The sequence below is a fragment of the Sarcophilus harrisii genome, chromosome 3 (genome assembly GCF_902635505.1).
Source record: "Sarcophilus harrisii chromosome 3, mSarHar1.11, whole genome shotgun sequence".
Classification (NCBI taxonomy): domain Eukaryota; kingdom Metazoa; phylum Chordata; class Mammalia; order Dasyuromorphia; family Dasyuridae; genus Sarcophilus; species Sarcophilus harrisii.
In genome coordinates this window covers 232,134,162-232,150,661 of record NC_045428.1, presented here as the reverse complement: position 1 = coordinate 232,150,661, position 16,500 = coordinate 232,134,162, and the positions used below count along the sequence as shown (strand labels likewise).

General features: G+C 32.4%; 1 protein-coding gene across 1 annotated transcript in view; it reads left to right on the top strand.

Annotated features, from left to right (window-relative positions):
* The window catches only part of BACE2 (beta-secretase 2), an 83,624-nt gene extending 67,831 nt beyond the window's left edge, over positions 1-15,793 (top strand). Inside the window, exon 9 of the mRNA XM_031959190.1 lies at positions 12,708-15,793. Coding sequence (XP_031815050.1) covers positions 12,708-12,958 — 251 coding nt within the window. The 3' untranslated portion in view covers positions 12,959-15,793. The remainder of the gene's footprint in view (positions 1-12,707) is intronic.
* Positions 15,794-16,500: the final 707 nt, after the last annotated feature.

Here is a 16,500-nt window from a genome sequence, read left to right as displayed (position 1 = left end):
TTTATCAGGGAAAATTTCTATAGTAAATTTTGATATTACTACATTGTTTTTGGTACCTTTTTTATATAAAGCAGTTTCCCTGATAATCTCTTTTAATTATATCTTTGCTTTTGCTTTTTCTGATATCATGTTTGCTACCTCACTTTTTTTTTTCTTTACTTCAAACTTCTAATCTTCCATTAAATTCGGAACCACTCCTTATTTTAACCAAATGTTTTTCTGTTTCGAGTGACTCATAAACAATGTAGTGATGGACTCTGGTTTCTAATATATTCTATTATCTCATTTCATTCAGTTTTCCAGAGATGAAAATATACTATACTATACTTCCCTACATACCATAGTCTATTTCCTCTCTCTCTCTCTCTCTCTCTCTCAGTCTCTCTCTGTCTGTCTGTCTCTCTCTTTCTCTTTTATTCTGTCCCTCCTCAAAAGTCTATTTCACTTTTAAACATTGCCTCCCTTAATTTATCTTCACCTCTTACTATGGTACCCCTACATGTGTCCTCCTCCTATTTCTCTACTGCGTAAGTTACATTTCTAGATACAACTCATATATATTCAACTCATGTGTATGAATACATACACAAACTTGGGTGTATATTCTCCATTTTTAAAGCAATTCTGATGAAAGAAGTTTTAAATATTGCCTGGTACCACATCCTTACTTCCCCCTTCCTTGTAAAAGCTCTTCATTGCATCTTTTATGTGAGATTTCCCCCATTGACTTTTTCCTTTACTCCTTTTCCAGTGCATCTTTTTTTTCTAATTCCTTCTCCTTTATGGAGGCCATTCTAGCATAATTGACTCACATCCCTTATGTCTGTGTAAACTCCTTTTAATTGCCTCAATAATGGTAAAGTTCTTAGAAGTGACATGAGTCATCTTCTTATATAGGAATATAAACAATTTAACTTTATCTTTTCATGTTTAACTTTTTATGCTTTTCTTGAGTTTTATGTTTGAATTTTGAATTTTTTTAATCAGTCCTAGTCTTTTCATCAAGAATGCTTAAATGCCTTCCATTTCAATAAATATTCATTTTTCCCCTGGAGAGTTATACTTAGTTTCGCTGGGTTGGTTATTCTTGGTTGTAATTGTAGATCTTTTGCCTTCCTTGCTCCTTGTCTTTCTAAACTCTTTTAATGTAAAAGGCTCCCAAATCTTTTGTGACCCTCTGTTTTCCTTTCTGTATAAGATTTTAGGGCAGTTTTCCTTGATAGTTTTTTGAAACATGATATCTAGGCTCTTTGTTTGATAATGATTTTCAGGTACTCTAATAATTCTTAAATTACCTCTCCTTGATCTACTTTAAAACCAGTTCTTTTTCTGATGAGATATTTGATATTTTCTTCTATCTCTTCACTCCTTTCACTTTGATTTATTGTTTCTTGACATCTCATAGGAGGATTCTACTTGCCTGAATCTGGTGAGATTTTATACCTTTTTTTTTCATTTGGCCAATTCTGCTTTTTTAATGAATTCTTCTCTTCAGTATATTATTATGTCTCTTCTACCTTTGATCAGTTCTGTTTTTTAAAGTGTTGTTTTCTTCAGAATTTTCTGTTAATCTTTTACCAAGCTTTTGATTTTCTTTTCATTTTCTTGCATCACTCTCAAATACTTTTTTATTGTTTGCTCATTTTCCCAGCTTATTTCTTGATTTTGGAATTTATTTTAAAGGTGTGTTCTGCTCACTTATGAGTGGGGAAGGACTGTGATAAGCCTCAGATTTTTTCACTCTGCTCTTTTCAGAAGTAATTCTGGAAGTTTGCAAGCTTTTGAAGCTTCCAAGATAGTGTCTAGAAGTTTTCTAAAAAAAAAAAAAAAATCCATTGCATCAGCAATCATATTTTTAAAATGCCCTAAATTAAAGTTGTCAAACACACTGTCTAAAACACTCCCAAATTCTCCAGAACCATATTAAAATGTAATTAGACAATATTTTAAATAAATAAATACATAACAGGTTGTTTCTTGTACAACAAGCTCAGTCTATTGGTGGAGCAACACTCGAAGTGTTGCTTCCCAGATTTTGTTCTCCACTGGTATAACCTTCAAGAGCTTAAGTTCACCTCTAAATTATAATAATGAATTCTAGTAAATCTTTGGGAGGAGCATGTCTTCATATGTGGAGAAGAAAAGCATTGTGCTTCTGAGTTCAGTTTATTTCAGTACTTGATTTTCATGGCTGAGATAACTGAAAAATAACTCACAAATTGATCTTCACATGGAAAACACATTATTGACTATACTTACAGTCATTATCTTCATTTTTCAATCTTACCAATTATACCAAGGTTTTTTTGTTGAAATTCACCTGTTTTTATACTTACCAAATTGGTTCAAAACCTCCTGAAAATTTTAGTTTGTAAGATTTTTGTTTAAAGAAAGATATTTGTATGCACAGAGAACTACTAATTAACTAATTTATGTTTTTAAAAGGCTTATGCAGAAATGTTAAGGATAATAGCATAGCACAGTAAAAAGTGTCAGGAGTGTCAAAGCTCAGAATAAAGTGAAGCTAGCAAAGAAAGTTTAGGACAACAAAAAGGGTGAGTGATGTGTTTTAAAGCTATTTGAGGGAAATAAGGAAAACCAAAGAAAGGATCTCACATATGTGAAAACATGGTAGCCTAAGAGGTGAAAAATAACCCACATTAATCCAATGTCCTGATTATACCAAATTTGTACTTTTCTATTCAGTTTGCAATATCACATTTTAAAAGGAATATTGATAAGATGGAACACAATCATCACAATCCTTTTATATATACAAAGCATTTATCCATTTGGAATTTAATTAAATCTAATTGCTACCAAGCCACAATCCAGTTTTTCTAGAACATTTTTTCAAATAATATATCCATGCCCCAGAAGTTGGGATCTTTGAGTTTATGGAACACTATATGTATTACCTTTGCTTTTGTCTATTGTGTACCCAAACTATTCCACTGATCAACTTCTCGATACTTTAATCTACCAATTATTTTTGATGATTATCATTTTATAAAATAGTTTAAGATCTGTTTCTGCTGGGCCCTCTTTTTTTCTTTTTAAAAAATTATTTTCCTTGACATTCTTGACCTTTTATTTCTCTGAATGAATTTATTATTTTTCAAGCTCTACAATGTAATTATTTCAAAATGCTGTCTTTGGACACATAATTAACTTAAGTGTATTGTCATTTTTATTATATCATCACAATTCAACAGCAAGCAGTTAATTGTTCTTCATTTAGTCAGGACTAACTTTATTTCTATAAAGAATATGTTGTAGGTTATATTTGTTTAGTTTCTATATATACTGCAATTGTTGGATTCTCAAATTTTTATATATTCTTTGGTTATTTTTAATGGAATTTTTTTATTATTTCTACTGAGTTTTGTTGTTAATATTTCTAAAAAAAAAAAAGATCATAATTTTTGAGGACTGATTATTTAAGTTGTTAAAATTGCAGATAATTTTTCTGTTGATTCCCTAGATTTCTCTAAGCATACTATATCATCTGAAAAAAAGTGGTACTTTTACTTCTTCTTTCTTTATGCTTCTTCTCTCAAATTCTTTTTCTGTTATGATTTCTGTATCTAGCATTTCTAACACTATATAAAAAATAGCCGAAAAACTGCATCCCTTTGTGTAAGGATCAATTGAATCAATCAGTCCCCTGCTCTTCCTAAAATAACTAAAAAAAGATGCTACAGCCAGATATTTTAACCAGGTGAGAACATTTACATTGATTCACTCAAATTCTTTAGCTTAGGCATGAAAAATCCTAAATCATTTTAGATGTAATGGCTTGATTGTACAAGATACCTGTCTGGATTAGTTGAGGATACCTGGTTATGTCATGTGTGGGAAAACTTGTATTCAATAGACTATCCAGCATATTAATGATGGACACCATTCAAACCAAACTGCTAACAAAGAATCCCTTGAAGTAAGGGGGGAAGGATCCTGGCTTCAGTTTCAATCTCCATTCATACCATTGCTTTAACCTAATATGACTTGGTTAACTTTAGAGGGGATTCAGAGTTTTCCTCATTGTCCAAGAAGTGTTCACAAAATGTCAGTGTCTAGTTGTAACATTGGAAGCCAACTATAAACTAGGCAAACTAAGGAAAGGAAATCCTGAAAGCTACACCAAAGTAAGAAGCTACATCATACTTAAGAGAAAATTCATGAATATCCCTTAAAAGAAAGAAAATTATTTCCAAAAACTAAAGATATAATATAATCTTTTGCCAATGTACTCTCTAAGACTGAGTGTACTTTTCTCTTAACTTTGTATGTACTTTTGGGAAACTATGCCACATCCTTTTTTTGGGGAGAGAGGAATGTTTTATACCAATAACTTTCTATAAATAAATATTCCCTTCTAAAGACCAAATATATTTAACTAATATATAGATAATATATATTTGATATATAGTATACTGATATAAACTTGGAATATTATATTCTAAACTCTTTGGTCCTTTAATGTAGAAGCTACTAAATATTATATTATCCTGACTGTGGCTTCCTTATGCTTGCAATATTTATTCCTTGATCTCAGAGTTCTAAAATCTCTTAAAAGAGATGATTAGTGTATGTGGGGGGATTAATTTCTATTTTACCTCTGATTTTAAAATATCAGGATAGTTTTCATTGATAATTTCTTGAGATGGTATATAGGCTTTTTTTTAAAATCAGTTTTCAGGTACTCCAATATTTTTTAGGTTCTCTTTCCTGTATCTATTTTCCAAATCAGTTGCTTTTCCAATGAGATATTTGTTTTCTATTTTTTCATTCATTTGGTTTTGTTTTATTATTTCTTGATTTCTCATAAAGTCATTAGCTTCCATTTGCTCAATTCTAATTTTTAAGGCAATTTTTTTTCAAATGAGCTTCTATACCTCCTTTTCCATTTAGTCAGTATTGCTTTTCTAAGGCATTTTTCTCATTATTGATTTTTTTTTTTTTTGTATTTTTCTTTACATCACTCTCATTTCTCTTCCCAATTTTCCTTCTATCTCTCTTACTTGATTTTCAAAAATCCCTTTTGAGCTCTTCCATGGCCTAAGACCAATTCTTATTTTTCTTGGAGGCTTTGGATGTAGGACCTGTGATTTTGTCATCTTTTGAGTGTGTGCATTTTGATCTTCCTTGTCATCATCATAACTTTATGGTCAGAATCTTTTTCTGTTGTTTTCCCAACCTCTTTCTTGGTTTTTAACTCTTTGTTAAAGTAGGACTTTTTTCCAAGATAGAGGGTGCAATTTCCCAAGTTTCAGGAGTCTTGTACAACTGTTTTCAAATATTCTTCTAGGGACCTATAAGTTTTCAATTCTCCCAAAGTATTATGATCCAAGAAGTGTATATGAGGGACCACAAGTACACTTTTATATCCTAGAATTGTAGAAAGGGTCTCTGCTTTACTGTGTCTAAGTTCTAGTGTGCTAAAGCAACAGAGTCCTTCCTCAATGCTAGTAAAGAGACAACCTTCGGACCAACTTTTAGCAACTTTGCTAAAAATTATTTCATTTATATATATTATATATATATAATATTTAATTATAAATTTCAAGTAATTTCTTAATTGGTTCTCTAAATACATCATCATATCATCTGCAGAGTGATAGTTTTGTTTCCTCTTTGCCTGTCCTAATGCCTTCAATTTCCTTTTCCTCTATCATTGATAATACTAACATTTTTAGCACAATATTGAATAATAGGTGTGATAATGAGCATCCTTATTCCCCCCTGATTATATTTGAAATGCTTCTAACTTATCTCCATTACAGATAATCCTTTTTTATGGTTTAAATACTACTTACTATTTTCAGGAAAACCCCATTGATTACTTTGCTCTCTAGTGTTTTTTATAGGAATAGGTGCTGTATTTTGTCAAAATCTTTTCCTATATGATTGAGATAGTCATAAGATTTCTGTTAGTTCTGTTATTAATGTTGTCAATGATGCTGATAGCTTTCCAGATATTGAAAGGCCTAGAATTCCTGGTGAAGCCTACCCTCCTCAAGGTTATAATGTATAATCCTGATGATATAAAATGCTATAATCTCTCTAATAATGTCTTATTTAAAATGTTTGTATCAATATTTCCTACCAAAATTGGTCTATAATTTTTTTTTCTCTTGTTTGGCTCTTCTGGCTTAGATATTAGCACTATATATGTGTCAAAAAAAAAAAAGAATTTGATAGTATTCCACCTATTTTTCCAAACACTTTATATAGGATTAGAATTCATTATCCTTTAAATATTTGGTAGAATATACTTGTAAATCTATCTGGCCTTAGAGCTTTTCTCTTAAGGAGTTCATTGATGGCTTATTCAATTTCTTTTTCTAAAATAGTTAAGTATTTTATTTTCTCTTCTGTTAATCTGAGCAATTTCTATATAGATTTTTAAATATTCAACCATTTTAGTTGGATTGTCATTTATTGGCATACAGTTGGGCTAAGTAGCTCCTAATTATTGTTTTAATTTCCTTTTCCTTGGTGGTGATTTCATCTCTCTTTTTTTTTACTTTTAATGCTGATTATTTGGTTTTCTTCTTTCTTTTTAATGAAATTAATAAAAAATTATCTATTTAATTGGAGTTTTCATAAAACCAGCAATTATTTTTATTTTTTACTTTATTAGTTTTCTTGCTTTCAGTTTTTTTAATCTCTTCTTTGATTTTTCAGGTGTTTAATGTGTTAGTTGGTGTTTAATTGGGGATTTTAAATTTGGTTCTTTTATAAATTTTTTAGTTGCATTTCCAATTCATTGATTGGCTCTTTCTTTTTTATTGATGTAAGCATTTAGAGATATACAATTTCCCCCAAGTACTGATTTTATTATATCTTACAAATTTTGATGTTATCTTATTTTTGTCCTTGTTTTTGATGAAGTTATTATTTCTATATGTTGTTTGACCCACTAATTCTTTCCAATTAACATTTAATTTATCTTTCATGACACTTATTACATGTAGTTTTTATTGCATTATGATCTGAAAAGGATTCATTTAGTATTTCTTTAGCCTTTCTGCATTTGATTGCGGAAGTTTTATGCAGTAATACATGGTTATTTTTTGTGCAAATGTCATGTTCTGCTGAGAAAAAGGTATATTCCTTTCTGTCTATATTCAGTTCTCTCCAGAGGTCTGTCATAACTAACTTTTCTAAAATTCTATTCACCTCCTTAACTTTTTTTTCCTGCTTATTTTGAGGTTAGATTTATCTAGTTCTGAAAGGGGGAGGTTGAGATCCCCTACTAGTATAGTTTCACTGTCAATTTCCTCCTCCTTTCCACTTCTTACAGTGCTTCTTACAATGCTCATCTATTTCCTTTCTTTTCCTCAACTATAATAGGTCTTTTTTTTGCCTCTTCCTGTTATATAATTTACCCCATTTTATCTCCCTTTTCCTCTTCCTTCAGTTCAATCATTTTTTTTCACTCCTAGTTTCTTTTTTATATCATCTCATTAAAGTCAAATTATAATTATATCTTCTAAGTATACCCCAGAAAAGATACAGTTCTTAAGAGTTACACATATCATTTTCCCATACAGGGATATATACATTTTAACCTTTAAAAAACACGTTTTTTTGTTTCCTTTCCTTTTTACCTTCTTATGATTCCCATGAGTTCTGTGTTTGAAGATCAAATTTTCTATTTAGCTCTGGTCTTTTAATCAAAAATAATTGAAAATCCCTTATTTTATTGAATGTCCTTTTTTTCCCTGAAAGATAATATTTGGTTTTGCTGGGTAGTTAATTCTTGGTTGCAGTCCAAACTCCTTTACCCTGCAGAATGTCCCATTCCAAGCCTTTCAGTCCTTTAAAGTGGAAGCTGCTAGGTTCTGAGTAATTCTGATTGTGGCTTTTCAATAAATGAATTGTTTCTTTCTCGTTGTTTGTAGTATTTTTCTTTTTGATCTAATAATTCTGGAATTTAGCTACAGTATTCCTTGGAGTTTTCATTTTAGGGTCTCTTTCAGGGGGTGGTAGGTGGATTCTTTCAATGGCTATTATATCCTCTGGTTCTAAGATACCAGGTTAGTTTTCCTTATTGATTTCTTGAAAGATGTCCAGATTCTTTTTTTCATTGTGGTTTTCAGATAGTCCAATAATTCTTAGATTGTCTGTCCTGGATCTATTTTTCAGGTCTATTATTTTTCCAATGAAGTATTTTATTTTTTTTCCTTTTTTTTGGGGGGGGGGGGGGGGGGGGGGGGGGGGGGGGGGGGGGGGAAAGGTTGAGAATTATTTTTTTCAGTTAACTTTTTTACCTCCTTTTGCATTTGGTCAATTGTACTTTTAAAGGAGTTATTTTATTCATTGGATTTTTTTTTTCTGTTTCACCATTTTTATTTTTCAAGGAGTTGTTTTCTTTTTCCATTTTGCAAACTAGTTTGTGAACTAGTGGCTTTCTTCAGTATATTTATGACAGAGTAGCCAGTGTTACTGTATTTTAGCTAAGAGCTTCCCACTAGATTCCCCATAGGGGGCTTCTCCTCCCTAGCTTCCCTGGGTTGCACCTGAGCTGGGCCACATCCCTGACCCCTGCCCAATTGAGATAGACATTTCCTGAAGTCTTTCCAAGATATCTTCTGCTGGAAATTTATTATACTCCAGATATTTCTGGGTTTTGTCATTCCAAAATCCGTTCACAGGTTATCTAGTGTTGATTATGAAGGAAGCCAGAAAGTCCTGTCTACTCTCCACCATCTTGGCTCCAACCCTAGTTATTTAACTTCTTTAGAAATCTTTGGAAAAAATATGTTTCGTATTAATATTATTTCACTATCTATGCTACATTTTACAAAGATGTGATTTCCTTCCTTGTCTCTTTTAATTAGATCTAATTAAAATCTAATCTTTTTTTTAAATTTTGGTTTCTTAGAAATCGTAATTACTACCCCTAATTTTTTTTAACTGCAGCTGAAATATAATAGATTTTGTTCTAGTCTTTTACCTTTGCTCTGTGTATGTCTTTTTATATTGTAGGATTCTGGGTTTTGATTCACTCTACCATCTGCTTCCTTTTTATAGAAGAGTCCATCCCATTTACATTCAGTTATGATTACTATGTATTTCCCTCATCCTCTTTTTCTCCTTTTTATGTTCTTTTTTCTCCTTTCACGCTGTCCCTACTCACCAGGATTTTGCTTTTGTCTACCACCTCTCCTTTTTTCCCCTTTTCCCATCCTTCTTCCATGTAGGATAAAATAAATTTCTATGCTCATACTGAAAATGTATGTTATTCTCTCTTTTAACTAAACAAGACTTACTCTCTAACTTCTTCCCCTCTACTGTAATAGGTCTTTCATACTTCTTCATGTATGATATAAATAATCCCATTCTTTTTCCCCCTTTCCTCTTCTTACAGTACAATATTTTTATCATCCTTTAATTTTTTATATCATCACATCAAAATAAATTTATACTCTTACCCTCTATTTATTTTCCTTCTAAGTGTCCTGATACATACAGATAAAGTTCTTAAGAGTTACAGGTTTCTTCCCATGTAAGGATATAAACAGTTTAACCTTGTTGAATAACATTTTTTTCTTACTTGTTTTTATGCCTCTCTTGAGTCTTGTATTTAAATATCAAATTTTCTATTCAGCTCTGGTCTTTTCATAGTTCCCTATTCCTTTGAATGTTCATGTTTTCTTCTAAAAGATTATGCTCAATTTTGCTAGGTAGTTGATTATTGGTTGTAATCCAAGCTTCTTTGCCTTCCAAAATATCATGTTCCAATCTTTTTGATATGTTAATGCCAAGTTCTGTACAATCCTGACCATGGCTCCTTGATGTTAGAATTGTGTTTTTCCCCCTGACTACTTGCTATATTTTATCCTTACCTGATAATTCTGAAATTTGGCTACAATATTCTTTGGAGTTTTCATTTTGGGATCTCTCTTGGGCGGTAATCAGTGAGTTCTTTCAGTGACCATTTCACTCTCTGGTTTTAGGATATCAGGACAATTTTCCATAATAATTTCTTGAAAAATACTATTGAGGCTTTTTTTTTTTATCAAGGCTTTCAGATAATCTAACACTTAAATTATTTCTCCTGAGTCTATTTCCCATGTCAGTCATTTTTCCATTGTGATATTGGACATTTTCTTCTACTTTTTTTTCATTTTTTTGATTTTATTTGACTCTTGATGTCTCATAGAATCTTTAACTTCTACTTACTCTATTCTAATTTTTTAAGGAATTATTTTCTTCAGTTATCTTTTGTACTTCCTTTTCTATTTGGCTAATTCTACTTTTTAACGAGTTGTTTTCTTCAATTTGTGTATTTTATTTTGTTTAACTGGTTAACTCTTTTTTTACTGATTTTCTTAAATAACACCTTTCTTTTCCCAATTTTTCTTTTATATCTCTTGTTTGATTTTTAAATCTTTTTTGAGCTTTTCCAAGTGGACTTTTTGAGCTTGAGACCCATTCATATTCCTCTTTGAGGTTTCACATGTAGACATTTTGACATTATTATCCTCTTCTGATTTTGATTTTGACTTTCCCTATTGCCATAGTAACTTAAGGGTTTGTTTTTATTTTTTAATTTTTTTTACTTTCTAGGCTATTTTATAACTTCTAAAGTTCAACTCTGTTCCCGGGTGCAGGGGCACTGTCCCAAGTTTCTAGCCCTGGGTTGGTGGCCTGGCCATTGATTTTCTGCTCCAGGCTTGGTGACTTGTCCACTGTGCTAAGCTGGACAGGCTAGTCACACCTGTTGTGCTAGGTGTCCCAATGCTAGCATTATGCCTGCTACACTGGGGCTGGAAGTATCACAGCTCATTTGCTGTACTTCTGGGGCAGAACCAGATGTTAATCTGTGCTGTGACTTTCCACTGGCCCTCCCAGCCACTTGCCTGAATTGGGCTGCTCTACCCTTTTACCTAAGCAAGACAGATCTTTATTGTAGTACTTTTAAATTATCTTGGATTGCAAAATTGTTTCACCTCGGGGTTTTTTGGGTTTGTTTTTTTTTGTTTTTTGTTTTTTTTGTATGTTCTGTCATTCCAGAATGAATTTATTTATTTATTTTTGTCAATAAGTTATTTTCTTCTAAATTCTTTCATAATGAGATTGAGAAGGAAAAATATAACACTGAGAAAAAAATTCATAGAATACCCAGGTATGATTGTTTTCTGGTCCAAATGTGAACATTTGTATATGGCGTTTTAAGATTTACAGAGTCCTTTATATTCACTGATTTGATCCTCGTAAAAATCCATGGGGTAAATATGACTTTTCCCCTGTTAGAGAGTCCCCCAAGACTCTCCCAACCATGATTTTTTTTTTATTATAGTAACTTTTTATTGACAGATTTTTCCCTCCCACCCTCCATCCCCTCCCCTAGATGGCAAGCAGTCCTGTATATTTTGAATATGTCCTAGTATATCCTAGATACAATGTATGTGTGCAGATCCAAACAGTTTTCTTGTTGCACAGGGAGAATTGGATTCAGAAGGTAGAAATAACCCGGGAAGAAAAACAAAAATGCAAACAGTTTACATTCATTTCCCAGTGTTTTTTTTCTTTGGGTGTAGCTGCTTCTGTCCATCATTGATCAATTGAAACTGAATTAGGTCTCTTTGTCAAAGAAATCCACTTCCATCAGATTACATCTTCATACAGTATCGTTGCTGACATATATAATGATCTCTTGGTTCTGCTCATTTCACTTAGCATCAGTTCATGTAATTCTCTCCAAGCTTCTCTGTATTCATCTTGCTGGTCATTTCTTACAGAACAATAATATTCCATAACATTCATATACCACAATTTACCCAACTATTCTCCAATTGATGGGCATCCATTCAGTTTCCAGCTTCTAGCCACTACAAACAGGGCTGTTACAAACATTTTGGCACATACTGGTCCCTTTCCCTTCTTTAGTATCTCCTTGGGGTATAAGCCCAGTAGAAACGCTGCTGGATCAAAGAGTATGCACAGTTTGATAACTTTTTGGGCATAACTCCAGATTGCTCTCCAGAATGGTTGGATTCGTTCACAGTTCCACCAACAATGTATCAGTGTCCCAGTTTTCCCACATCCCCTCCAACACTCATCATTATTTTTTCCTGTCATCTTAGCCCAGAATTAATTTAGAGGCTTGATTTAACAGTTTTAAGGAAAGGAATTCAGACAACTTTTTGGCTTTTTTCCATCATCTTGCTCCCTTCCCTTCCCATGGTATTGTTATTGAGCAAGACCTAGTTCCTTAACTGTAAGTTCTGGGTTTTTTTTTTTTTTAACCAAAGCAATAGTCATACCTGTTGGGGAATCTAAAATTAAGATTACTTGCTTCCATTGTGACCTCATTACATCTTCATTCTAAGAAACTAGAAGATTGCTTTCATGAATATTTTTGAAGCTTGAGTCTATCAAACTTACCCACTAATATCAGGATAAAAGAATATTTAGAAATAGGTTATGATTTCACTTTAGTTCTGCTTAATCTGTTCACAATTATAAGTAAATAACAATTTAACCAAAAGGTCAAGGAAAGAATGAAATTAAGTATGGATAATCCCTAACCTGATTAATTACTCAATAAGTAATAGTATTAGCTATTGACTTCAAAGGTCCCTATCCTGTCTATACTGTTATTATGATAAGAAACATCCCATTGTTTTTTATCCTAAAAATATAGACTTTTACAATACTATAAACTTTTTTTTTATTCCTTTTCTTTCTAGAAGTTGATGGTGTTCCAGTGTCTGAGATTTCAGGACCTTTCTCAACAGATGACATAGCAAGCAGCTGCATCTCTTTTTCAACTTCAAATGAACCCATTTTGTGGATTGTCTCATATGCTCTTATGACTTTGTGTGGAATTATCTTCCTTGTATTAATCATATTGTTATTTCCATTCTGTTCTCTGAATTGCTCCCGAGATCGTAATTTAGTCAATGATGAATCATGTCTAGTCCAGCATCGCTGGAAATGACTATCCTGATCCAGACCCAACGGATTTGAGGGTCTACCACTAACAGTTTAAGTGAAAAACACAACAAGGACTTCAAGGCAGGGTTTTCTCCTATATATATTATAGAATCAAATCATTTTTTCTTGCTTTATATCATTCAGATCCCCATGTTCCAAATTCCTATGTCTTATGCCTTAATTGTAAATCTTTCAGTTCTCAAAGGGGAAAAAGCTGTCCTAAACCAAAATATTATAATTGAGTTTCAGGCTCTGTGCTGCCATGAAAATAGCAGTTCTGAATTATTAATTATTCCTGCCAGAATAATTCTAAACCAGTTATCATTAAAGACATTTACATTCACTCACAAAAAAAACATAAATAACCTTCTTTATTTTATCTGCTTTAGTTATTTCCCCCTTCATAAGCCATCAGAACCAAAGTAAACAAACATATTTAGATTTCACTTTAATGAGTAAATTAAATTTCACATTTTTCAATGGATAGCAGATATTTATGACTAGATTTCAGTGGACTTCTTCAGCTTTCAAAACCGTGGAAGAATTTCTTCCTCAGATACACAGCTTATACTTGAGGCTTATGCCTTATTATTTCAAAGGTATTATTATTATTCTAGTTTAGCTAAAAATACAAAAACCCACTTATTTTCAGGATATTCAATTTCTAGGCAATAGGAATTAGATCAAAATTCCTTTTTTATTCTTTATATGTGACACTGCTCTGAAGTAAGTAGGAATGAAGAAAATTTGTGATTGCTATTTATTCAGTCCTTAGATATGGAGCTGATGGCATTATAAAATGATTCAATTGTATCATTGCTTTTTAACATTTCCCCTTGCCTTTTCTCCTCATGTTATTTTATGTCTAGTTATTATTATTATCTGAGAGACTGTGTAATCACTTGATCCCATGCAAAATTCCATGTTGATATTGATTTCTTCTGGCTAGTAATTCTTTTGCAACTATGATTCCCATCAGCATACCTTCAATATGCTAAGCAATTTCTCATTGACTTGAATGTTATTTCTTCATTTTATGTGTGTCTTCACTTATATAACACACTCGTGTGTGTCCAAAAGTCATTTCTGGCCTTCTCATACTGATACAGATGAGTAACTTTTACAACTTTTAGCTAGGTTTAACCTAAAAGGCCCGACTTGCTTAAGAGATCAATCAGCTATTTTCGACCAGAGGCAAGACTTGATCTTTCAGACTAAGGCAAGCTTTCTGTTCTCTAGAAGACCCTGCACACTTCACATGCACATGATAGTATATATGACCACACAGTAGAGTTATCTTTACCCAGAAGTTACACTAAAAGTACACAATCATTAACTCTAACCTCTATAAGCAAATAATCAACAACTATTTTTAAAGCACCTAATTTGGCCCTAGACAAATACAAATTCTTTATTTTTCCCATAATGTAATGTTTGTTTGTTTGTTTTTCTTTTTGGAAAGACTGTGCTGCAAAGTAGAGATCTGACTTTGAAGTCAGAAAGACACTAATTCTGGGCCCAAGGCACATCCCTTAAACCTCTTAGTGCCCCCAATTATTTTTCTGAGATTATATACATTGAAGAATAGTAGCCAATCACCACTGTTAAAGGGATTTTCCTCACAAATAGCCCCCAACTAATTAAATACCACTCTAGATCAAAAAATAAAAAGCAAAGAGAATTTTAATTATTTGGAGATGAGATTGAGAATATGGAAGTTGAAAATGCCAATAGAGAAGCCTTTGAGAGAGGAATTCTAAGAATTGTTGTACAACCCAATGACCCATCACTTTAATCATAATCCATGACCAGAAATAATATTTGAGGAAGCCAGTGCCTTTTTTCATAAATGATAATGCTTACCACATTTAGCTTTTATTACTCAATTTTTGAGCTTTTTGAATAAGATATTAGACTCGAAATTTAGAAAGTGTCTTTTCTTCTTTCCTATTGAAAGATAAATGCCTTTGAAATTAAAAAAATGCCATGACCTAATTAGCCTTACTGTGTATTTCTTTATCAAGATTTATTTTATTTTGTTGCTATTGTTTAATTTTATTAAAGCAAAATAAGTGTTTTAGCACCTTAATATACACAAAGTAATATGCCTGAAGTATTTCAATGAAATTGCACTAGCATCATGTTCCACAAAAAATTTGTTGTTTACTTTTCATTTAGAATGTCATGATATTTCCATAAAAATATACAAACTATATAAGTATAATGGGGGCTTGGGATCATTCCTAGATCACCTAATGTGGAGTACCTTGCTTTTGGAAGAAGACATCCTGTGTTCCCCTACTTTATAGGGAGAAATAGCACATTTCTATTAGCTTTTAGCCAGAACAGGTTTCATCTTTTAAAATTACTAGATTGGGACACTCACTTGCAAAATGCTCTCTGCAGATTATAGAGAGTGCTAGGAAAAGTGAAAATCATGCACAGTGAGAGTGCCATAAACTGATGAACTGATGTCAGGGAAAAGATTTCCTTCTCCTGCTTTCTCTTTTGGTCCCATGATCCTGAGAAAGAGATTTTTTTAGGTATAGAAAGCAATCTCCAGGAACTTGAGAACATAAAACATGGCAACCTTGGATTCAGAATTCCAAGACATTAAAAACAGTCAGTCCAGTGGGGAAGCTTGGAGTAGCCATTGTGCTTGGGACTTAAGTCCAAAGAGGGTTTTGGACTTGGATCTTGGGACTGTGCTGTATAAGAATTGAACTAAACTGGGAACCTAATGCCCTCCCCCAGTTGTCACCAGAATATGAGAGGGATGTATGTCTCATGTACTAGGGAGTCTCTGTATACTTATTATATTTTTGAAGTAAAACTTTCTTTGTAAAAGCAAAAACTGTTCAGTGGTGAAACAGAAGTGAGATGCAGGAGATTCCCCCCATATGATTGGAAGAATACCATATGTAGAGAGTACAGCCAGTGGCAGAGAGCATAGATACCTCAGGCCATCTTAAGGATACTAAAGAACTCTGAGAGGCAGTTGAAATGTAACATTCTTGGCCTTCAGTAAATGAAGGTCAGGATAGTCTCTTATTTGAGCAAACATAATGACAGTTCACACAGGGAAAATTTCCTTCATATATCTTGTAAATGGAATCCCAAATGTGAAGAAAAATGCTTTCTCTAAAAACAAAGCAAAACAAACAAACAAACAAACAAAAAATCTACTGGCAATGCCAATTTCATTAAGGGTTATTTATTTATACTTTAGAATATCAAAAATTTGGATAAGATTGGCAACAACAAGGAAGGAAGGCATCAAAGTGTTATAAAGTTTTATTGACCTGATTTGTATTAACCTGATTTGTATTAACATTACAAACCTTTCTAGATCCTCCTCCATTCTATGAGAGTTCTATTTTAACAAAGTAGAACAATTAAGCAAAAGTAACAATACATTCATTTCAACTGAAAGTGCTTGCAATATCCCTCATCTGTGGCACTTTCTATCCTTCCATCTCTAAATTTTTTAAGTGTTTTTGGATTTAATTAGTAAAAACCTAATTTCTCTCTTCACCACCTTATTGG